General features: G+C 42.9%; 2 protein-coding genes across 7 annotated transcripts in view; both read right to left on the reverse strand.

The window, feature by feature from the left end:
* The window catches only part of DRC1 (dynein regulatory complex subunit 1), a 38,194-nt gene extending 33,274 nt beyond the window's left edge, over positions 1-4,920 (reverse strand). Inside the window, exon 1 of the mRNA XM_047782468.1 lies at positions 4,678-4,920. Within this exon, the coding sequence (XP_047638424.1) occupies positions 4,678-4,835 (158 nt within the window). The 5' untranslated portion in view covers positions 4,836-4,920. The remainder of the gene's footprint in view (positions 1-4,677) is intronic.
* Positions 4,921-11,724: 6,804 nt separating this feature from the next.
* The window catches only part of SELENOI (selenoprotein I), a 42,855-nt gene continuing 35,309 nt past the window's right edge, over positions 11,725-19,270 (reverse strand). For 2 of the 6 annotated variants that reach the window (XR_007135192.1, XM_047782472.1), the window contains exon 9: positions 18,098-18,233. Coding sequence is in view for 2 of the 6 variants with exons in the window: in XM_047782469.1 (XP_047638425.1) it covers positions 17,934-18,233 (300 nt within the window). In the remaining 4 variants the exon portion in view is untranslated. Of the gene's footprint in view, positions 16,069-17,723; positions 18,234-19,270 lie in introns of those variants that run through there. The other 4 variants (XM_047782470.1, XM_047782471.1, XR_007135193.1 and 1 more) reach the window with 4 other exon arrangements.

Raw genomic sequence — 19,270 nt, forward strand, 5'->3', positions numbered from 1 at the left:
TCCCCTTTGGGAACCCTAAGATTGTTCTATCTGTGAGTCTTATTTATGTTGTATTCAAGTTCATTTGCATACATGTGTGTGTTTTAAGAGCATATGCACAATGCATCAGGACTGTCCCAGCTCACTTCAGCACAGGGCACACCCACAACCCCTCACATATGACATATCCCTACAGATTAGGGATTCGACAAAAACAAGAGCCCAGTTATTAGAAACACGGAGAAAGGGAACTTGAGTTACTTCAATTCTGTCATTCCCTACACAACTCACAGGAGAACTTGTGAAGTCACTCCTTTGGAAACATTTCTTCATGTTTTTCTCTTTTTTTTTCCCCCAAACATATGTGCTCATTCATTGCTTCTTTTGCACTTTGTACTGTAAATGTTATTTTTATTTGTTGCCTGGCGGGGAGGGGAGAGAGAAGGGGATGGTCGGGGAGTTTGGGGTTGGTGGATGTAAACTATTGCATTTAGAACAGATGAGTAATGGCCGTACAGCACACAGACCTGTGTGCAGACTCTTGGGTTAGAACAAGATGGAAGATAGTATAAAAAAAAAGAATGTATGTATGTGTGTGTGTGTGTGTGTGTGTGTGTGTGTGTATATATGGCTGGATCACTTTGCTGTACAGCAGAAATTGAATATTGCAAATCAACTATACTTTAATAATTTTTTTAAAAAATAAGTTAAAAGTTTATTGGCATGGTTATATAAAAAAAGTTCAATAAAGAAAGATGTTCACATTTGAATGTGTCTAATGCCCAAAGTATTTTATTAGGCTTTGTGCATTGTATTAGGTATCGTCTTCACATTTCAGCTTTCGCGAAGATACATAAGCCTAGTTTAGTGAGTTCGATGATTATAAATATGAAATAAATTATGAATTATTATGACTATAAATATGAAATAAATTATGAAAATATTAATCATTTAAAAAAAAGAAAGAAAAATGTTCACTGTCTGCTTTTCTTTTCAGACTTGTCGTTATTATCTGTGTTTTCGCAATTAGCTGCTCCGGGCGGTTAGTTGCTAGGGACACCACTGCACCTCAGTCATTCGCTTTTCCACCAGCCTCAACTGGCCCATCTCCGTCTCCTTTGTCAGCGCTTCCTCTTCCATCAGCTCCTAAGTGCTGGGCTTCCTTACAGCTCTTTTCTCATCCCTTTCTCTCCTCTCCCCCCCCCACCCCAGTGTAATTTAATCCACTCCTCTGGTTTAAAATAGAATCATAACGCTGCTGGCTCTTTGCACTGACATCGCGAATCCAGAATTCTCATCTGAGTTTAAGACCCATACTCAGCTGCCTAGTGGACATCTCAATTGTAATGTCTTGCACAATCTGACTTTGCTTAATATGGACAAAATCCAACTCCTGCCTCACGACTCCCATCGCTGACTCAACCATCTCAATAAAAGGCACGACCTTCTATCTGCCCAGCTGTTTAAGCCAGGCTTGCCTTTTCTGTCTTTCATCAGCATATCCAATCAGTAAATCAGGTCAATTTCGATTCCAAAATATATCCTGAGTATGTCTATGCGGCCTTCCCAGAACAGCACCCCGCTCCCACCCCGCCCATGTCCTCTGCCTGTCTGTTTTTTGCAGAAAAACTTTAGTCCAAGAATAAAGGTAATCAGAGACGTGAGGAAAACGCAGAAAGAAAGGGACACAGTCAAACAACACCAAATAATAATAGTTTAGCCATGAAACAAAGTCAAGGACCTTTCGTTCCTCCTCAAAGGCTATAGATAATATTCTGAGCCATGTCCCCTGAGCGGTTTTGCAGGTACTGAAACCCCCACCGGGTGGAAGAAGGTAACTGTACGTTGCCCACAAGCACACAGACTCCAGACCAGCTGGACCCAGAAGGCTGATGATGCTGACTCCCCGTTACTTCATCACCAACCCGTCAGAAGAATGCCCACAAGCCGATCACAAACCCCCTCCCTGACTCTGTCTTTAAAAACCTTCCTGGAGTTCCCGTCGTGGCTCAGTGGTTAACGAATCTGACTAGGAACCATGAGGTTGTGGGTTCGATCCCTGGCCTTGCTCAGTGGGTTAAGGATCTGGCGTTGCCATCGGCTGTGGTGTAGGGCAAGGACGAGGCTTGGATCCTACGTTGCTGTGGCTCTGGTGTAGGCCAGCGGCTACAGCTCCGATTCGACCCCTGGCCTGGGAACCTCCATATGCCGTGGGAGCGGCCCAAGAAATAACAAAAAGACAAATAAATCAATAAATCAATAAACACCTTTTCCTGATGGCTTGGCACCTATAATAAATGCTGCACTTTCCTTCACCACAGCCCAGTGTCGGGAGATTGGCTTTACTGCCCACGAGCAAGTGGACCCAAGTTTGGTTCAGCAACACATCGGCTTTATTTCCAAAACACTGCCACTAACTAGTCCAGACCAACGCCCCCTGGACCAAGGCAACTGCTACTTAACCGGCCTCCTTTCACTTCTGGCTCCTCTGAACCATTCCCCAAAGAACAAGCAGAGTGATCTTAACATGCTTAGAAATTTGAGTTCTCGCAAGAGATTCGTAGCCTTCGGGTAAGAATTATCACCCTGCGGAAGGTCACATGGACACCCCAAACGTGCCTCAAACAAACAGTACTGCAGACCAGGGGGTGGTGGGGATGCGTGTCGTCCTTTGGGATCTCAAGGATGGTGGTGCCTAACAAACCTCCATTTAATTCACTCGCCTGGCCCCTGCACAAACTGGGTGGGTCCAAGGCAAGGACTGTCAATGACGGCAAGCTCAACGCAAGCGTGGTGCTAGGGCAGATTAGTGTGGACATAGGTATGTAGAAGGTGGCCACTGACTGGGCCAAATGCATTATTTTCTACCTCAATCAGGAAAAAGGACCAGGAAGTTCACATTTATGCGGAACAGATAATAAACACTCACACAGCCTTCTCACTCATGGGGCTGTGTTAAGTCTCCTGATCTCTGTCACAATATAATCTGAATAGATCAGGACCCATCCGGACCTCCTACAGAACATCACGCTGAGCTATTACATCAGGGTTGGCAAACTATGGCCTATGGGCCAAATCTGACCCACCTGTTATTGTTTGTTTTAGGCATGTGGAAGTTCCCAGACTAGGGGTCGAATCAGGGCTGCAGCTGCCAGCCCACTCCGCAGCAACACCAGATCCGAGCCTCATCTTCAACCTACACTGAAGCTCACGACAATGCTGGATCCTTTAACCCACTGAGCGAGGCCAGGGATTGAACCCAAATCCTCATGGATACTAGTCAGGTCCTTAACCTGCTGAGCTACAATGGGAACTCCCTGACCCACCTGTTTCTGTGAGGCTCACAAGTGAAGAATGATTTTTAAATTTTCATATATTTGTTTAAAAAAAGTTCCCTTCGTGGCTCAGCAGTTAACAAACCGGATTAGGATCCATGAGGATGCAGGTTCAATCTCTGGCCTCGCTCAGTGAGTTGGGGATCTGGCGTTGCCGTGAGCTGTGGTGTAGGTCACAGACATAGTTTGGATCCTGTGTGCTGTGGCTGTGGTGTAGGCTGGCAGCTGTAGCTCCAATTGGACCCCTAGACTGGAAACTTGCATATGCATTGGGTGCAGCCCTAAAAAAAAAAAAAAAAGGAAAAAAATAAAAATAGAAAAAGATCAGGATGAAAAGGCAGAGCACAGAGGATTTTTAGAGCAGTGAAACTATTCTGTACAATACAATCATGGTGGATGCATGTCATATACTTATCAAGATCCATCAACTGTGGCAAATGGAGCACTCTGTGGGGAAGGCCGGTAGCGGGCAGTTATACATGTGGGGAGCTGGGAGTATATAGCACATCTCTTTACTTCCACTCAATTTTTCGGTAAACCTAAAACTGCTCTAAAATATGATGCTTATTAATTTTAGGGAAAAAAGTCTAAATATGAAGGATATTTTGTGACATATGAACATTACATGAAATTCAAATTTCAGTGTCCTTAAGGAAAGTTTTGTCTGATTGCAGCCACACCACGTTGGGGCCCTTGTGTCCAAAGGCCAGAAGACAAGAAGAGAAGCACCACCCTGGCAGGGCAGCTGACCCTGACCAGCAGGACAAGGCATAAGCGCTGTCACACAGCGGGGGTATTCAGGAATTCAGGGGCTCACACAGGTTCCTCTTGGAACCCTCTTAAGACAGGCCACTGCATCTAGGAATGGACAGGTGCAGCAACATCGGCCTGAGAACCATATCCTTATCAGTCTCAGCCCCTTCAGGAAAAAGGGTTTGTGTCACACAACCAGAGGAGCCACTGAGACCAACAGAAGTGATAGCTGAGGTTCAGTCTGTAACTACTTGTGGAAGGCAGGCAGGCAGGCAGGGTGGCAAGGAGGAAAGACCTCCATGGGCCTGTCACGGAGTTCCCGCGTCTTCAGTGTATGGCCCACAGTGCCTGGCGCCAGAGCAGGCTCTCAGTGAAAGTGCTGGAGGGATTACTATTTTCGGCTCTGACTAGTAAACTAGTGCATTCATTGTTCTCATACTCCTTACTTGGCTTCAACCTTCCGATAGAAATGTTTTCTATCTCATCAGAAACAACGCCGGCTTCACACTTCAGGAGCTCTTATCCCGGGGAAAACCAACCCTTCATTCCTGCACCGTGTCACCCGCACCCTGGGCGCTCCTGGACAGGACCCGCCCAAACCCCAGCTCACCGCCTCCGAGCTTCCAGGCGCGCCGCGATGCGGAGGCGCCGGGCCTGGATCCGCTCCTGAGGGTTATCAGAATGTATGGAGGGCCCGAGAATCGGGGTGGATAAATGTTCCTCCTCCTTCTTCTCCTCCAGGACCCCCAGAGAAGCTGGCGGATTCATGGCAGGTGCTTCCCGCCCCCAGGCAGATCTGCCTGGATTACTGCCGGACTACCGCCGGGTTACTAACAACAAGCCGTTGTTAGGGAAAAGCAGTCACCGGACCCGCAGCTGGCAAGACTGCGCGCGCAGCTCCCCCAAGCCCCGCCCCCTGATAGTCCGCCTGCTGAGTCCCCAGTAAGGGCTCTATTCACTTCTCCTGACACAGTTATGGTGAGAACTGTCTTCAACCGCCCCCCCCCCCCCCCACGAAGGCCCGATGGTACTAATGGAGACTTAACAGCTGGACTAAATTGTGTTATATCACTTACTGACCCTGATGTAATTAATTCTTCTCTCATCAAATATTCCGCAAAACCATATTCATCCAATATGAGTGCCTAATCTACTCCAATCACTGGGCTAGCGCTGTCCTATAAGCATTGTCCTTTGCTCATGGAGGGGAAAGAATAATAGGTCTGCTCGGAAAAAGTTTGAACTAAGGTATATTGCATCCATCTGCTCATCCATTCCATTTTTTAGCATCTTCTTTGAGCATTTGGCCCCTTGTTCTCTATAGAATGTGAAAACACCCCACCATCAATAAATTTGTATCTTGGAGTTCCCGCTGTGGCTCAGCATTAATGAACCCACCTAGGATCTATGAGGATGCGGGCTCCATCTTTGGCCTCGCTCAGTGGGTTAAGGATCAGCACTGCCCATGAGCTGCGATGAAGGTAGAAACCTAGGCTCGGATTTGTTCTTGCTGTGGGCAGGCTGGCAGCTGTAGCTCCGATCCAGACCCCTAGCCTGGGAACCTCCATATACCGCGAGTGCAGCCCTAAAAAGAAAAAGAAAATTACATCCAGCGGAGAATTGTCTTCAGTAGTGGTTTTCAGTAGGGCTGAAACCTAGGACAATCACCATCACCACCTGCAATCACACGCTTACAGAGAGAGGAGAGGAAAATGGTTTCAAGCAGAGTCGGGGGAGAGGAGTGAAAGTTAAAGAGCATAGAAGAACAATTAAACTTTCCAGGAAGCACTGTCCCTTTTTTTTTTCTTTCATTTTTTAGTTCTTTTTGAAGTATAGTTGATTTACAATGTGGTGATAATTTTTACTGTACAACAAAGTGATTCAGTTATACATGTGTACACATCCATTCTTTTTCACATTCTCTTCCCATAAAGATTATCACAGAATATTGGGTAGAGTTCCCTGTGCCATTCAGCAGGTCCCTGTTGGCCAGTCATTCCATATACCACAGTGTGCATATGCCAGTCCCAAACCCCCCAGCCCATCTCACCCCCAACCTGTCCCCTTGGATAACCGTAGGTTTCTTCTCAAAGTCTGTGAATATGTCTCTGTTCTGCAAATACGTTGGTTTGTATCCTTTTTTAGATTACACATATAAAGGATATCATACGCTGTTTGTCTTTCACTACCTTCACTTAGTATGTTAATCTCTAGGTCCATCCATGTTGCTCCAAATGGCATTCGTTCATTCCTTTTTTTCTTTTTTTTTTTTTTTTGTCTTTTTGCTGTTTCTTGGGCTGCCCCCTCGGCATATGGAGGTTCCCAGGCTAGGGGTCAAGTCGGAGCCGTAGCCTCCGGCCTATGCCAGAGCCACAGCAACGTGGGCTCCGAGCCGCATCTGCAACCTACACGCAACGCTGCATCATTAACCCACTGAGCAAGGGCAGGGACCGAACCCGCAACCTCATGGTTCCTAGTCGGATTTGTTAACCACTGAGCCACGACGGGAACTCCTCGTTCATTCCTTTTTATGGGAGGACACACTGTGCTTTGAAAGGCACCATTTCCTTGGCATTTTTTGTGCTGCATTGCCAAAAAAAAAAAAAAAAGTAGTGTGCTTTTTCCTTTTCTTTCTTTTTTTTTTTAAGGCAAGAAACAGATTTAAGATAGGACGCTTGGAGAGATGCAAGCAGGCAGGCAAGGAGGCTCTGCCTATATTGTGTTCTTATTGAGAAATAAAACCCTTTTAAAAACAGGCGGGATAATATTTGACAATCTTGTCCCACTGGCCTGAGGGAAACTCAGCAAAGGGCACTGGAGTAGTAAGAAAATGCAGGTACTAGTCTCAGACAGGTCCTGCTGCAACCTTGGGTATATCACAGCTTCTTGACCCCTACATGTGGTCAAGCTGCTGCATGCTTCTACCAACCGATTCAAATCACCGGCAGTTGTGAGGCCAAAGAAGATGATCCCATTATGAATAAGACCTACCCAGAGGCATATGGAGTTTTCTTTTTTAAATTAATTTTTCCAGCATGCAAGGGTAGGGCGATTTAGGCATGCCAGACTCTGGGAGCAGCCAAGACTCCAACAGCTGCCAGGATCCTTGTCCCATATCTAGCTAGGGTGAGGCATCTGAGGAGGCGAGAGCATGGGGAGGGGAAGCGTGTTTGCTTCAGAGCCTCGGAACCCTCTGCCAAATCTCTTTCTTTCTTTTTCGGCTGCCCCTAGGCATATGGGTTCCCAAGCCAGGGATCAGAGCCCAGCCAAAGTTGCAACCTAAGCCACAGCTGGGGCAATGCCAGACCCTTAACCCACTGTGCTGGGCCAGGGATTAAACCTGTGCTCCAGACTCCAGAGATGCTGCCTGCCCCACCGGGCCACAGTGGGAACTTCGAATCACTCTCTCCTTGCGTTGTAATCTTAAGCATTAAACCTCCCTAGGGACCATGGAATCAGGGGGGCAAGGTATAGTTCTGACCACAAACTCCTCTAGGTCCTGGTCCCTGTTTCCACCATCTGTGAGAAGAGAGACAACTGTGTGCGTGTCTCCAGCTGGGAGCAGGAACCGTGAGAAAGTCCACGGAAGTGGGCTGGTACTCGAGATGGGAGGGCAAACGGGCCATAAACCCCCCCCTAAAAATCGATTAATAAGATGCTCGGCCTAAAGCCAGACATCTTTTGTAATAAAGAATCTGACTCCCTTTCTTACTGTTTTGATTGCTGACAGCCCTCACACCACAGGTCACTCCCCCGCTCTGCCCCACATCTGGGCAGCTGATTTTTTTTTTTTAAAGTCTGGGTGCTCTCTCCTATAGTGAGAGAAACTGGGTTAGTTGGGTACCCTTATTCTGACCCACCTCCTAACCATGATACCCCAAGCCAGTCTCCTTTCCTGGCTCTCGCCAGCCATTTCTACCCCTCCCCTGGACACCTTTTTTTTTTTTTTTTGGTAGTCTTTTTAGGGTTGCACCCTCAGCCCATGGAAGTTCCCAGGCTAGGGGTCAAATTTGAGCTACAGCTGCTGGCTTACACCACAGCCACAGCAACCCCAGATCCAAGCCACTTTTGCGACCTATACCACAGCTCACAGCAACGCCGGATCCTTAACTCACTGAGCAAGGCCAGGGATCAAACCTGCGTCCTCATGGATGCTAGACAGATTCGTTTCCATTGAGCCACTATGGGAACTCCTTTTCCTCTATTTTTAAATTTTTAAAAATTCTTTTATTTTTATGGTCACACCTGTGACATATGTTGGGGGGGTGGTTGTTTCTTTTTTGGCTGCTCCCAGGCCAGGGGTCAGATCCAAGCCACAATTGCGGCAACACAGGATCCTAACGCAATGTGCCGGGCTGGGGATCAAACCTGCCTCCCAGAGCTCCAGATGCCACCAATCCCATAGCACCACAGCGGGAACTCCTCTCCAGCCATTTTCTAGCCAGCCGGGAGATCTTTGCTGCTGTCATGGCCAAGCTCTATAATATAACTAGCAAACCCTTTACAGAGGTGTGGGGAAAAAGCCACTCTCATTCACTGCTGGAAAGACATCCTTTAGGAGGACAGTTTGCCAATATCTACAGTTTAAATGTAGGCACTGAGTAGGCAACTCTACTTAAAGAATTATCTTTGAGAGGACATAGGTCTAGGCTATAGCCTCCTGGGGTCAAAATCACATCAGTCACTTTTTTTTTTAAGTTTAGCTAGATGCAAGCCGGGTAGCCCTGCTTGAGTGTCCAACACTGAGGTTTGCGGTTAGAAGGGAAGGGAGAACTGCTAAGCCAACCAAGACGCTGGGAGGCCAGGGGCTTACAAGCGCACAGCCAGAGAATAAGCCCGGGTGAAAATACATGGGAACTTTCCTCCCCACTTTAAGTCTGTTACAGAAAAAACTTTAAATGCTCACTGCCAGGACTGGGAGAGCAATACTGATGAGGAAAAAAAAAAAAAGATATACTCTTCTCAGAAGCAATATTGGAAAATGTGAGTTTTTATAAGCGCTTATGCTTTGTTCCCATCCTAACGTGTAGGTGTACTAAGTGTGGGTTATAAGCTCCTGTGGAATCAGCCTGGAAAATTAACACCATACATTAACATTCTTTCCATGGGAAGGTGTTTTTGAGTATGAAACCGCCACCTTACAAGCAATGCGTGTGTCCCAGTTATGATGAGAACAATAAACACTGCCCAGTGCCCAGTTCTGGGAGAGGCAGGTCATGAACAGCTGTTACTGCCACCTGCCTGGTGTTCTGCTTTCTGAAACAAGTCACGGGATTCTAGGACACCCAGGAGCAAGGAGGCCGATCGAACAGGACCTTTTCATGTTTTGCTGGTTTGTATCAAAGCATCGATGACTCTCTGAGACAAGTCACTGGACGTTATTTTTCTCCCCACAGCTCCCCGCCTCTCTTGCACCTACCAAGGAAAAATAAAGAAGACAATCCAAAAACAATTTAAAGGATTTAAAAATTATTTACTCTTTATTTTTATTACAATAAATATTTATCAATAGAATTAAACAATTTTAAATTAAAGCCTACTTTTACTTTTGGGTTTCACAGCAGCAGAAACAAACATACATCCAGTTGAAAGGGCAAGGCTTCCAGAATCCAGTGGCAAGAAACAGTCAGGTTTTGATTATCTGGGCGAGCAACAGGGAACAGGAATGCCGATACAAAGCCCCCGGGGAAACACACAACTGTACCCTGTCTGCACATCAGATCCTCAGAGGCTTCACGACATTCCAGCTGAGGAAGTGAAGCAAATTGTGCAGCCCCGTTTCCCACAAGAGCTGGATTTTTTTCCCCCCAGCAAGCCCATGAGCACAGCTGCTCCAGGGGCTGCCTTCTGGAACGCCTCAGAAAGGGTCCCATCATCATTCAGTCCCAGAAGCCTCAACTCTGGAGGAAGCAGCCATCTTTCTCAAAAGCTGTCTTTCTGGCTCACATAGTCCCTGGTGAAAGGCAAGTGGAAAGGGACAGATGTCCAGGGCCTTTCCTGGGGACTGAGATGAACTGAGAATAGGAAAGACTGTGGCTCCAGATAAGAAAGAGGCTTCACAGAGTAACGGGTGACATGCAGATTAAGCCAACAGGAAGAAACAGTCTAGTGAGGGCCTACCGTCTTGCTGATAATCAAGAGGAGACTGCATGTATATCCGGGTACAGTATACATATATACGCACAGAGAACATACGGATACATATTAAATATGTATATATATATACACATACCATACAGAACCAGATAAAATAAATGTTACATGATTTGCTATGAACACAGCAAGTCCTAGACAGACCCAATACTAACACGTCCGATTAAACTACTTGAAAGGGAAGACTCTGTGCTCCTCTCCATCTTCTTCTCTAATATATTCCACTTAGAGCAAAAGTATTCCAGTTGCTTAAGGGGGACTGTTTCTAGGTACCTGAGAAGAGATGGAATCGTCCTTTTGTTTCAGAAAACTAAAGAAAGCAAACTGTGACAGGCCCCAGCTAAACAACTCAATAATTGATTCCACCGTGATTCCTGCCACCTATTCTTAGTCTCAGGGCATGAAACCTTACTCAGGAAAGTATCGATTTCTTTTCCTACAATTGGAGACAAATTGAATCTATTACGTTAGACGTGAGGGGACGAAGAGAAGGCAGGCGGCGGGGAGTTGACACGGCAGCCATGGTTCACTGCCTTCCCCTTTCAAACCAGAAGAAATGCTCCTTTAAAAAAAAAAAACAATTGAAATTTGGAGTTTAATATTTTAATACTGAATTCTTCTTTCTTGGCACATTCCAGAAAGAGCAAATCATTATGTGTAGCTGGGTCTTGGTCTCCTGAATGGCTGCTCTGATGGGATAAGTTATGCAAATGCTCCCCAAAAATGTTAATATTGTGGGCAGTCTTAATTAGTACTTATTAAATTAAGCCTGATACTGAATGATACCAGTAATTCAAACAGATTTATAACGCAGCATTCATAGGTCTTGTAAAATTAAACCTGCAACCTGATTAGCGACATCAAGAACTAAACGAAACATGTTTTTCTGGTCAAGAACTTTCTCTTAAGTGATTAAAAAGTCCTTCTCAAAAATATCAGAATCTAGAATTCACGGTGAACTGTGTATGTTTTAATAAAAAAACAAAATCAATTCCAATTCTAATTGTTACCCACAGAAACTGCTCAAGAAGACTTTAGCCTACTCACCACTCCTTATATCCTCAATGCTGTCTCTAAAATGTAGCATCAGGTACTCTGGCCATGATCCAATGGACAAGCTTTAAAAATACTACCCTCTGATTTAACCCGGCTTTCGAAGATGAGTCCACGAAGGTTAAGATAATGTGAATGGCCACAGGAGATGAGATAACGCTTCTGTCCAAATGGACTTTTCCTCAAGACAAGCCCTTCTTAAGATATTCTAAAAATCAGTCTGTGTGCCATTTTCCAATTCTGGGAACCTGGCCTTTCTGATCAAATGCAACACAACCCCCTCACTCAGGCCACCTGTGAAAAAGGCTACAAATGGCAAAACTTCTTTTGCTACCCAAAATATTAGCTCATTTAAGATCTGCCTGTAAAAAGAGCAGGTCTCTGCTTAAAAACAATCAGCTAGCTTATTATCTCTTGCATATTTATTAAAAAGCAAAGCATTACTAGCATGCAGGTTTAAAAGGTTACGTTTATTTTGCACCATAGAAACACTGGTAATGAATTAGCCAATAAATCCAATTCCCATGGCTCCACACAAAGGAAAAAGTAAACACAGGGAGTGCCACTTTCTGTGGACAAGTCAGACAACCATGATTTACCACAGGCCCTAAAGGAACCAACCACCTGCCAACATGTCAGTCATTTGTACCACTGTCAAAGATGAAAAGTAAAATATACAAATCACATGGATTACATAATTAATAAAGGAAAATCAGAAATTTACTTAAGCTTCCTAAAATGTACTTTAGGCCATCACACTTTCAAGTTTCACAGTGATTAATTTAACACCGTTTTTACTGTTAAAACCATCACTTAAAATGTACATGTCAAAGTGCTTCAAATGCAGCATACTAGTTACAATTCTTCCTGGAAGCTTCTAGTACTGGCAGCTCACTTAAGGTTACTCACCCACAGGGTGTTCAAGACCGGGCACGCCGCCTTACAAGGACACCAAAGAAAACTCTGGTCTGACTTCAGCAATTTCCTATAGAGTGCTCAAGCCAAGTCCAAAAACTGAGGTCAAGATAAAGGCCACTCTGAACACAGGATCCACAAAAGCAAAGATCTCTGTATCTGTGTTTGGCTGACGTGGGGACCCGAAGTCAAAAGTTCTAGTCCACCAGGTTTACTAGGTGCCCTCTGGCACGTCCCCGTCCTCGACTAGTTGAGAGAGCTAAGGCCATTAAGGAGAGCTGAATGTGGCCAGATCCACAGGTGACAAAGCCAGTGGCCATCGCTGTCCTAGGAGGTGGCTAGTGAAAAGGAAACTCAGGTCAAGTATGAAGAGGCAGAGTTACAAACAGGCTTCTTCCTAAAATATAAGGGGGTGTAGCCTCTGATCCAAACACCTTCGGGCTGTTCTTTTTAGTCTCCAGAGGTTAGAGAATCAAAGTCTGCTTTGGAGAAAGCAAGTTACGGTCTAAATGCTTTTCAACTGACTACAAAGTAAAAGAGTTCTCTGAAAGCTGAACACTTAGGAAACTTTCAAATTCACATTTGAATTTAAACTTGGTGGAGGAATGATGATTTAAGTTGTGAACATTTTAAACTGTGCACCGCAGCAGGATCCCTGGGCATTGGGCACTAAAGCGATGACTTCTTCCCCTTAGAGTGGATGCGATGCCCACTTGCTCCTTTGCATGTGCCCCCAGTGCCCAGGCTCTAGGTCAGGATCAATTTTCTTTTCATAACAATTGCGAATTTGGGCAACCTTAGGCATCTACTTCTCTTCCCAGCACCCCTATATCAAAATAAATGACACACTGGTAACAGTACTGTAGTATTCTAGGCCATAACCAGCATTGAACCTTCTTTTTAAAATTACAATGAAAAGTCATTTCACCATGATATCATTAAAATGCCCAGGAAGACCACTTCGTTCTTCCTTTGGAAGCTATTCATCTAACACCCTGCAGACTAAAACCCATCAACTACATCTATTACACATTAACAGGGGAATGATGGTTTACATTGCGGCAGTTTTAAACTGTGCGTTACACTAGGATGGTGAATGTTAGGCAAGGATCACAAAAGGCAGCACTGACATACTCTATTCGGGTACTTTTCAGATTTTCCTATCCCATGCCCCCCTCAAATAAAGGGGAATTATTTTCCGACAAGCATGAAAGGACATGTGTCACACCATAACCTGAAAAGAAACTTCTTACAGGTCTAGGTAACTTTGGTCAGCAGAAACACACAGCAAACCTCTGGCCTGGCTAAGGCACTCTATTCTGAAATGTACAGAAAACATGCATGTATGACCGATCATGCCATTGCTCCCCAAAAGGCAGCTCAGCGTGTGCTGGGAGAAAAGCTGGGGGGTGAACACACCCCCAAATATCATGCAGAAGCCTAAAACATCTTTTAAACTTTGGAAATGTTCTGATACTTGGCAATGACACATAGTCACAGGGCTCTTTGTGATGAAGTCCTCCTTCAGCTGCTCTATCACCACAACAACACATGGGGGCTTTCCTGAGCTACTTCAGGATGGCAGACTCACCCGCGAACGAGTCAGCAGCACACTACGGCTGCACAAGTCCACGGGACTCTGAAACGGGGAATGATTCACTTTTCATCTTTTATCTTGTTGGCAGCCATCTTTTTTTCCATCTAATGATATCAGTACAACTGACCACAGCATAATTCTTAACCACCATAGGGAAATATGTTATAAAGAATAGACACAAAACAATTTTCAAAGAAACTTGATCCAACAGAAAAAGAGCTTAAACATACTTTGAGTTAAAATAGCCCCAAAATTATAGGACATGACCCTATGCCGAGGGTCAAGGGTATTCTTTTACCACACTGTATGCACAAGGTGAAAAAAGCCTGTGGTCCAAATCTGCCCTTGTACAAAGAGTTATCAGTTCTTTTCTTCTATAATACAGATAATCTCATTCTTGTACACAAGGTCAACAAAACAGTAAAACGATTAACCTAGAACCTTCAAACAAAGCTTTGTTCCCGGCCCAAGTTATACACTTTATCCAGTTCAATTCTACAGATGACACAGAACAAGGTATACAATAAATAGAGTTACTTTTACTTAATTAGTTCATTCTCTGACCTCCATGATGGCAATTTATTAACAAACATGGAATCACTACCCATATTTTCCTGCATCAATTTCTCACCAATTTTCAGTGTTCATTTTTGTCTCAGAGAAAGTCACTGAATATACCTCAAACTTTACAATTAAGTACAAAACTATGTGTTAGCTCCTTGATGCCTCATTTCTAAGAACCTGAATGACAATGATTAGACCTCACTTAAAAACTGAAATATCAATTACGTAGTTATTTTTACAAAGCAGCAGACTAAAACCCAACACAGAAACATGCTCTAATTAAATTGAACGATGGTCACATTTATAGATAAATAATGATTAAGGATTTAATTACATATCAACACAGTGGTGCCTATTTTATCCAAGTGCAATCCGTCCAAAATAAAAGGGTTTAAGATACACTTTTCATTCAAGCACAAACTTCATTCAGTAGAAAGAAAGAAGAAAATCAGCCAGTAAATTTCACCACCACCAAATTAAATGGAGACAAAATGAAAAAGAAATAGAAGAAAATATCCACAACCATGAAAAGGTATGATCATAAAACAATAAGTCAAAGAGATTTTTATGTTTGTCAGTAAACCTCAAAAATTACCCCAAGTCATATTAAGGGAACACATACTCAGTAAGGCATGTATTATTAAAATTTTTCTTCTAGTGGGGAAGTGAGCAAGTTGGGGAAAAGAGAAAGGAAGGAAGGAAAGACAAATTATATCAGAAAGCTAATTTCATAGTGAGGTTCATGAGATTCCTAACGTCTAAGAAAATTTCTCTTCTAAGGAGGTTTATCTGTGTCCCTCACAAGTAATTTACTGTAAGACTGGGACTGTCCCATGCATTCGTATGATCACAGTTCACAGGCACCAAATCTCAGCAACCTGCAGCCACGTTTACACAATGAACCATGCCAAGGAGTGAGCTACAGCTGCAATCCGTTCTCCACTAAGTCTCAATAGAATATTTTTCTTAAAAGAAAATTGAACCATTTATCAAGATCTGTTCCATTACAAAGAGAGCCAGAATACTAGAGACTCTAAATATAGACATATATATTAGCTCTCTTAGCACATGAGGACAAAAGGCATTTCCATGGGAAAGAGAAACCAGTATTTGGCAACTGCATATTGTTCTGTAATCATTTGGCACCTCTTGCTGAAGGTGACTCGCTCTTATCTTTTCCCTTTATTAGATTTGGGCTACTGATAGCTTCCACAGCTAAAGACCTACTTCTAAATACCACATTTGAAAACACATTGGTGGGTTTTCTGAACGTTATCAATGTCCCTAAACCAATTTAAGGGTTTTAAAAATAAAAACCAAGCATCTTTAACTCTGTATGAACCAAAACATTACGGATTCCTGAAGCTAAAATTACTAGGAACATTTTGCTGATCTAATGTTTTATGTTTAACCAAAACATCACATGGTTTTATTAAAAAAAAAAAAATAAGCTGGGAGTTAGTAGGTCCAAATTCTGCAAGTTCAGATCCTATGTATCATTCCTGCTGTTCAAGCACCACACATACTGAGTTCCCACGTCTGTTAGGCAGATCTGTTTAGGTCAATGGTGATGGATGAAATATTTACAAGCATCTTATTTACAGTACTTCTTTCTGTAGATTACAGGCCAATATTCTTTTCTTCCATTCCTAGTCAATCCGAGTTTGGTTTCCTCAATGAGAAGGGATAAATCTGAAAATGGCTGCTCAGCTGCTTTACCTACAGAGAACCAAAACATAAGGCAATGACAAATATGTACATAATTCCATTTTCTAAAATCATACAGAAGTCACCCTTGGGAGACAACAATTTACTGGCATGGCAAATATTGTCAGAAATGAAGCAGTTTTTTCTGGACTAGGATAGCTATAGAGCTAGATAGCTAAATCACTTCTAGAACGTAAAGCTGGGTCTGCCCAACACCAAAATCTAGTCTTTCTAGAATGTTCCAGACCCCAAACCCTTATATCAAAATCTATTGAAAAACTACAGAGTTATAATATCTGGCAGATTAAATATTTACATATATGGTTAGAGTCAATGCTCAGCTTCTTACAACACTTCCGGGTAATCATTCCTAATCTGATGAAACAGAGTAAAACTAGATTTGTAGATTCTGGATGCTTTAGGCCATATTAGTTAGGGAAGCCCTTGTGAGCAGGCAAGAGCATGGTTATGTCTGTGCCAGTTAGCCAATATTGTTTATTTAATACTTATTTCCATTCTGATTCGTCATGTTTACATTTCGGTAGTTCAGGTGAATGTTTTGTATGGCGTACGAAGTTTTGCCTTCTGGTCAGAAGTGGCAGATGTGTAGAACAGAAAGACAGACCAAAAAAAGATGCTCCTGGAGTTTTTTTCAATTAGCTTGTGCATATATTTATTTACCAGATTTTTACCAGATATCCTGCCTTTGTATTTAAAGAAAAATGTGTTTGGTTTGGTTTGGCGTGTGTATGGCTTTCTAAAGATATGGCTGCAGAGGGGTTATAATAAGTTAAAACAATTACGAAAGACACTGGCAGCTGTGCTCGACCTCATGCATACGACTGAGGCCCAGAGTGGTGACATAAAGCATGTAATGTTAAATTTGCACAAATAAAAACATAAATGATTATGTCTTCATGTCACAATTCACAGACTTATCATGGTTTTACATCTATTTTATTCCCCCAAATGTGGACTACTTTGAGGAGAAATACTAAGGGAAGAAACCTAAGTTTAAGCAACATATGCACGCTATAAAAAGTTGTTACTAAGCACGACAGGTGCCGTTTTAAAAACATGTACGACAATGCAGAAGTGAAGACATTTTGTTTCTCAGACTGACCCACAGCAGGTTCCTTTCAAAACAAACATACCAAAAAGAAGTATTTTTAAAGCCGTAGAAATGTGAATACCCTTTGACATAAATCGACTGCTATGAAATTATTCTCAGAAAATAAAGCAAATGAAGGAAAAACATATTATTCCAGATTGTTCACTCCAACTTTATTTTTAATAGTGAAAATGTGGAAACAATCTAAATGAGTAAAGTAACTGGATCATGGTTAAGTAAGTTGATAATTACTAAGCAATCTCCTTGATGGAATACTGTACGGCAGTTAACAATCATAATCACGACACTATGCTAAGATATGTAAAATAATTAAAGAGAATGTTAAAGCGTGAGGAAAAAGAAAGTAAAATGCATGGTTCTGATTTTTATTTTATTACACCTAGCCTAGTCCATTTGTCCTGAAACCAGTTTCTTATTTCAGAAGAGAATACTAAGGCTTGCAGAATACGTCTTCAATCTACTCTCTTCTGTACTCCCCCACATAAAAATGCCCCTGAAGCTAAAGAAGCAAGTATAAAAATAGATCATCAACACATGGGATTATTTTGTTTATCGAATTAAAAGCACAAAGGTGTTTATAATTCCATTACCAAGAAAATGGTTTACATTTCTTCTGACTTAAAAACAAGAATTACTTCCTCACAATAATTACCCAGCTTTGAAATTATTTGTAGTGAGTGCAACATATTCATTAGAGAAACAACACCTGAAATTACACATCTGGATATTACGCATTATTTAGAGACTATCCCCAAATTCCTCCACCTACTGCAATACGCCAGTTTCTTCTGAAATTTCCCCTCACCTCCGTTCCACTATTTATAAGACTCAAATGGAACCAGTTTGGCTCTAGATTACTCACCACTCGTACTCCATAATGGATGTGGGCCAGAGTGAAAGCAGTGGTTAATGTAAACAGGAGAATGCTCTCAACATAAGAGGTTACTCCTACATTTACCACCATGACAACCAAGAAGAGGGGAGCCAGCAACCAATTCAAAGTTGGGCACCGGGTACTGCTCATTTGACAAACAATCAGCTGGCACTTGAAGTTATTTTTAAAAAGAGAGAGAGAGAGAATGAAAATTTAATTAGCAAAGCCCTAGTCACTCCAACATTTAAAGCATTCAAGTGCTTGAGCCAAGATATTTACATTACATCATTACTAAGGTCAGTAATTCTCAACTGCTAAGGAATCCAACTGGACCTCTGCCCCCAGCCCTTAACCCGTGGGCCCTTGGAGTGTGTGTCAGAAGAGGCTGGAAGGTAATTTAGTAAGGATGCTACAGAAGGCATTCTTCTACTGGGCTAAGTTAGTTTGGATAAAAGATTTCTCCCAACTTTAAGATTCTAGGATATATATCTGAAAACAATTTTTTTTAAAGCAGCCTCCCAAAGTCCCGCATGACTAAATTTCTTCATGGAGATGAGGCGAGGCTACCTCCAGTGCAGTCACATTATCACAGCAATACCTCAGAATGTCTTTGGCTCTCTTTACTTCAGTATTCTTTCAGAGATGATTTTGATGCAAGGCATTCATGTTTTCAGATCTTTAAACCCTATGCAATCAGTATGACCTGAGACAGTGAATGTGTGTTACAGACATGGAAATGTAAACTAGTGGTTAAGTTGAAAATAAAAACTTATTAAGGGCCTGGCCTGAGCAGGAGCACAGGCTTCTTGGCTGCCAGGACTCCTGGGGTCTTTTCTCAAACCCTCCCCATCTTTCCCTTCTGCCCTCTTGCTGGGCCACAGCAGAGAGGGGGATTTTTAAAACAGATAGTATTTATTGAGAGGTTTTTTATTCTATGTTCTTAATTTAAAAATCAGTTGATCAAAAAACATGTGGAAGGTGTGGGGTACGCGTGTATGCTCCCTCTCTCAAAAACCCCTTTTAAGCTCCCTAATCATCAGATCTACAGCCATTTCAACCACACTATTAAGAATATTTAGAGCCTGAAGGGAATTATCCCATGACTTCTTTTAAGAGGCAACCAAAACAAAACATTTAAACTGTGCCATGGTTCCAAAATACTCCAGCCAAATCCTGAGTTCTTGCTGTGGCTCAGCAGGTTAGGAACC

This window comes from Phacochoerus africanus, chromosome 5 (genome assembly GCF_016906955.1).
Source record: "Phacochoerus africanus isolate WHEZ1 chromosome 5, ROS_Pafr_v1, whole genome shotgun sequence".
Lineage (NCBI taxonomy): Eukaryota > Metazoa > Chordata > Mammalia > Artiodactyla > Suidae > Phacochoerus > Phacochoerus africanus.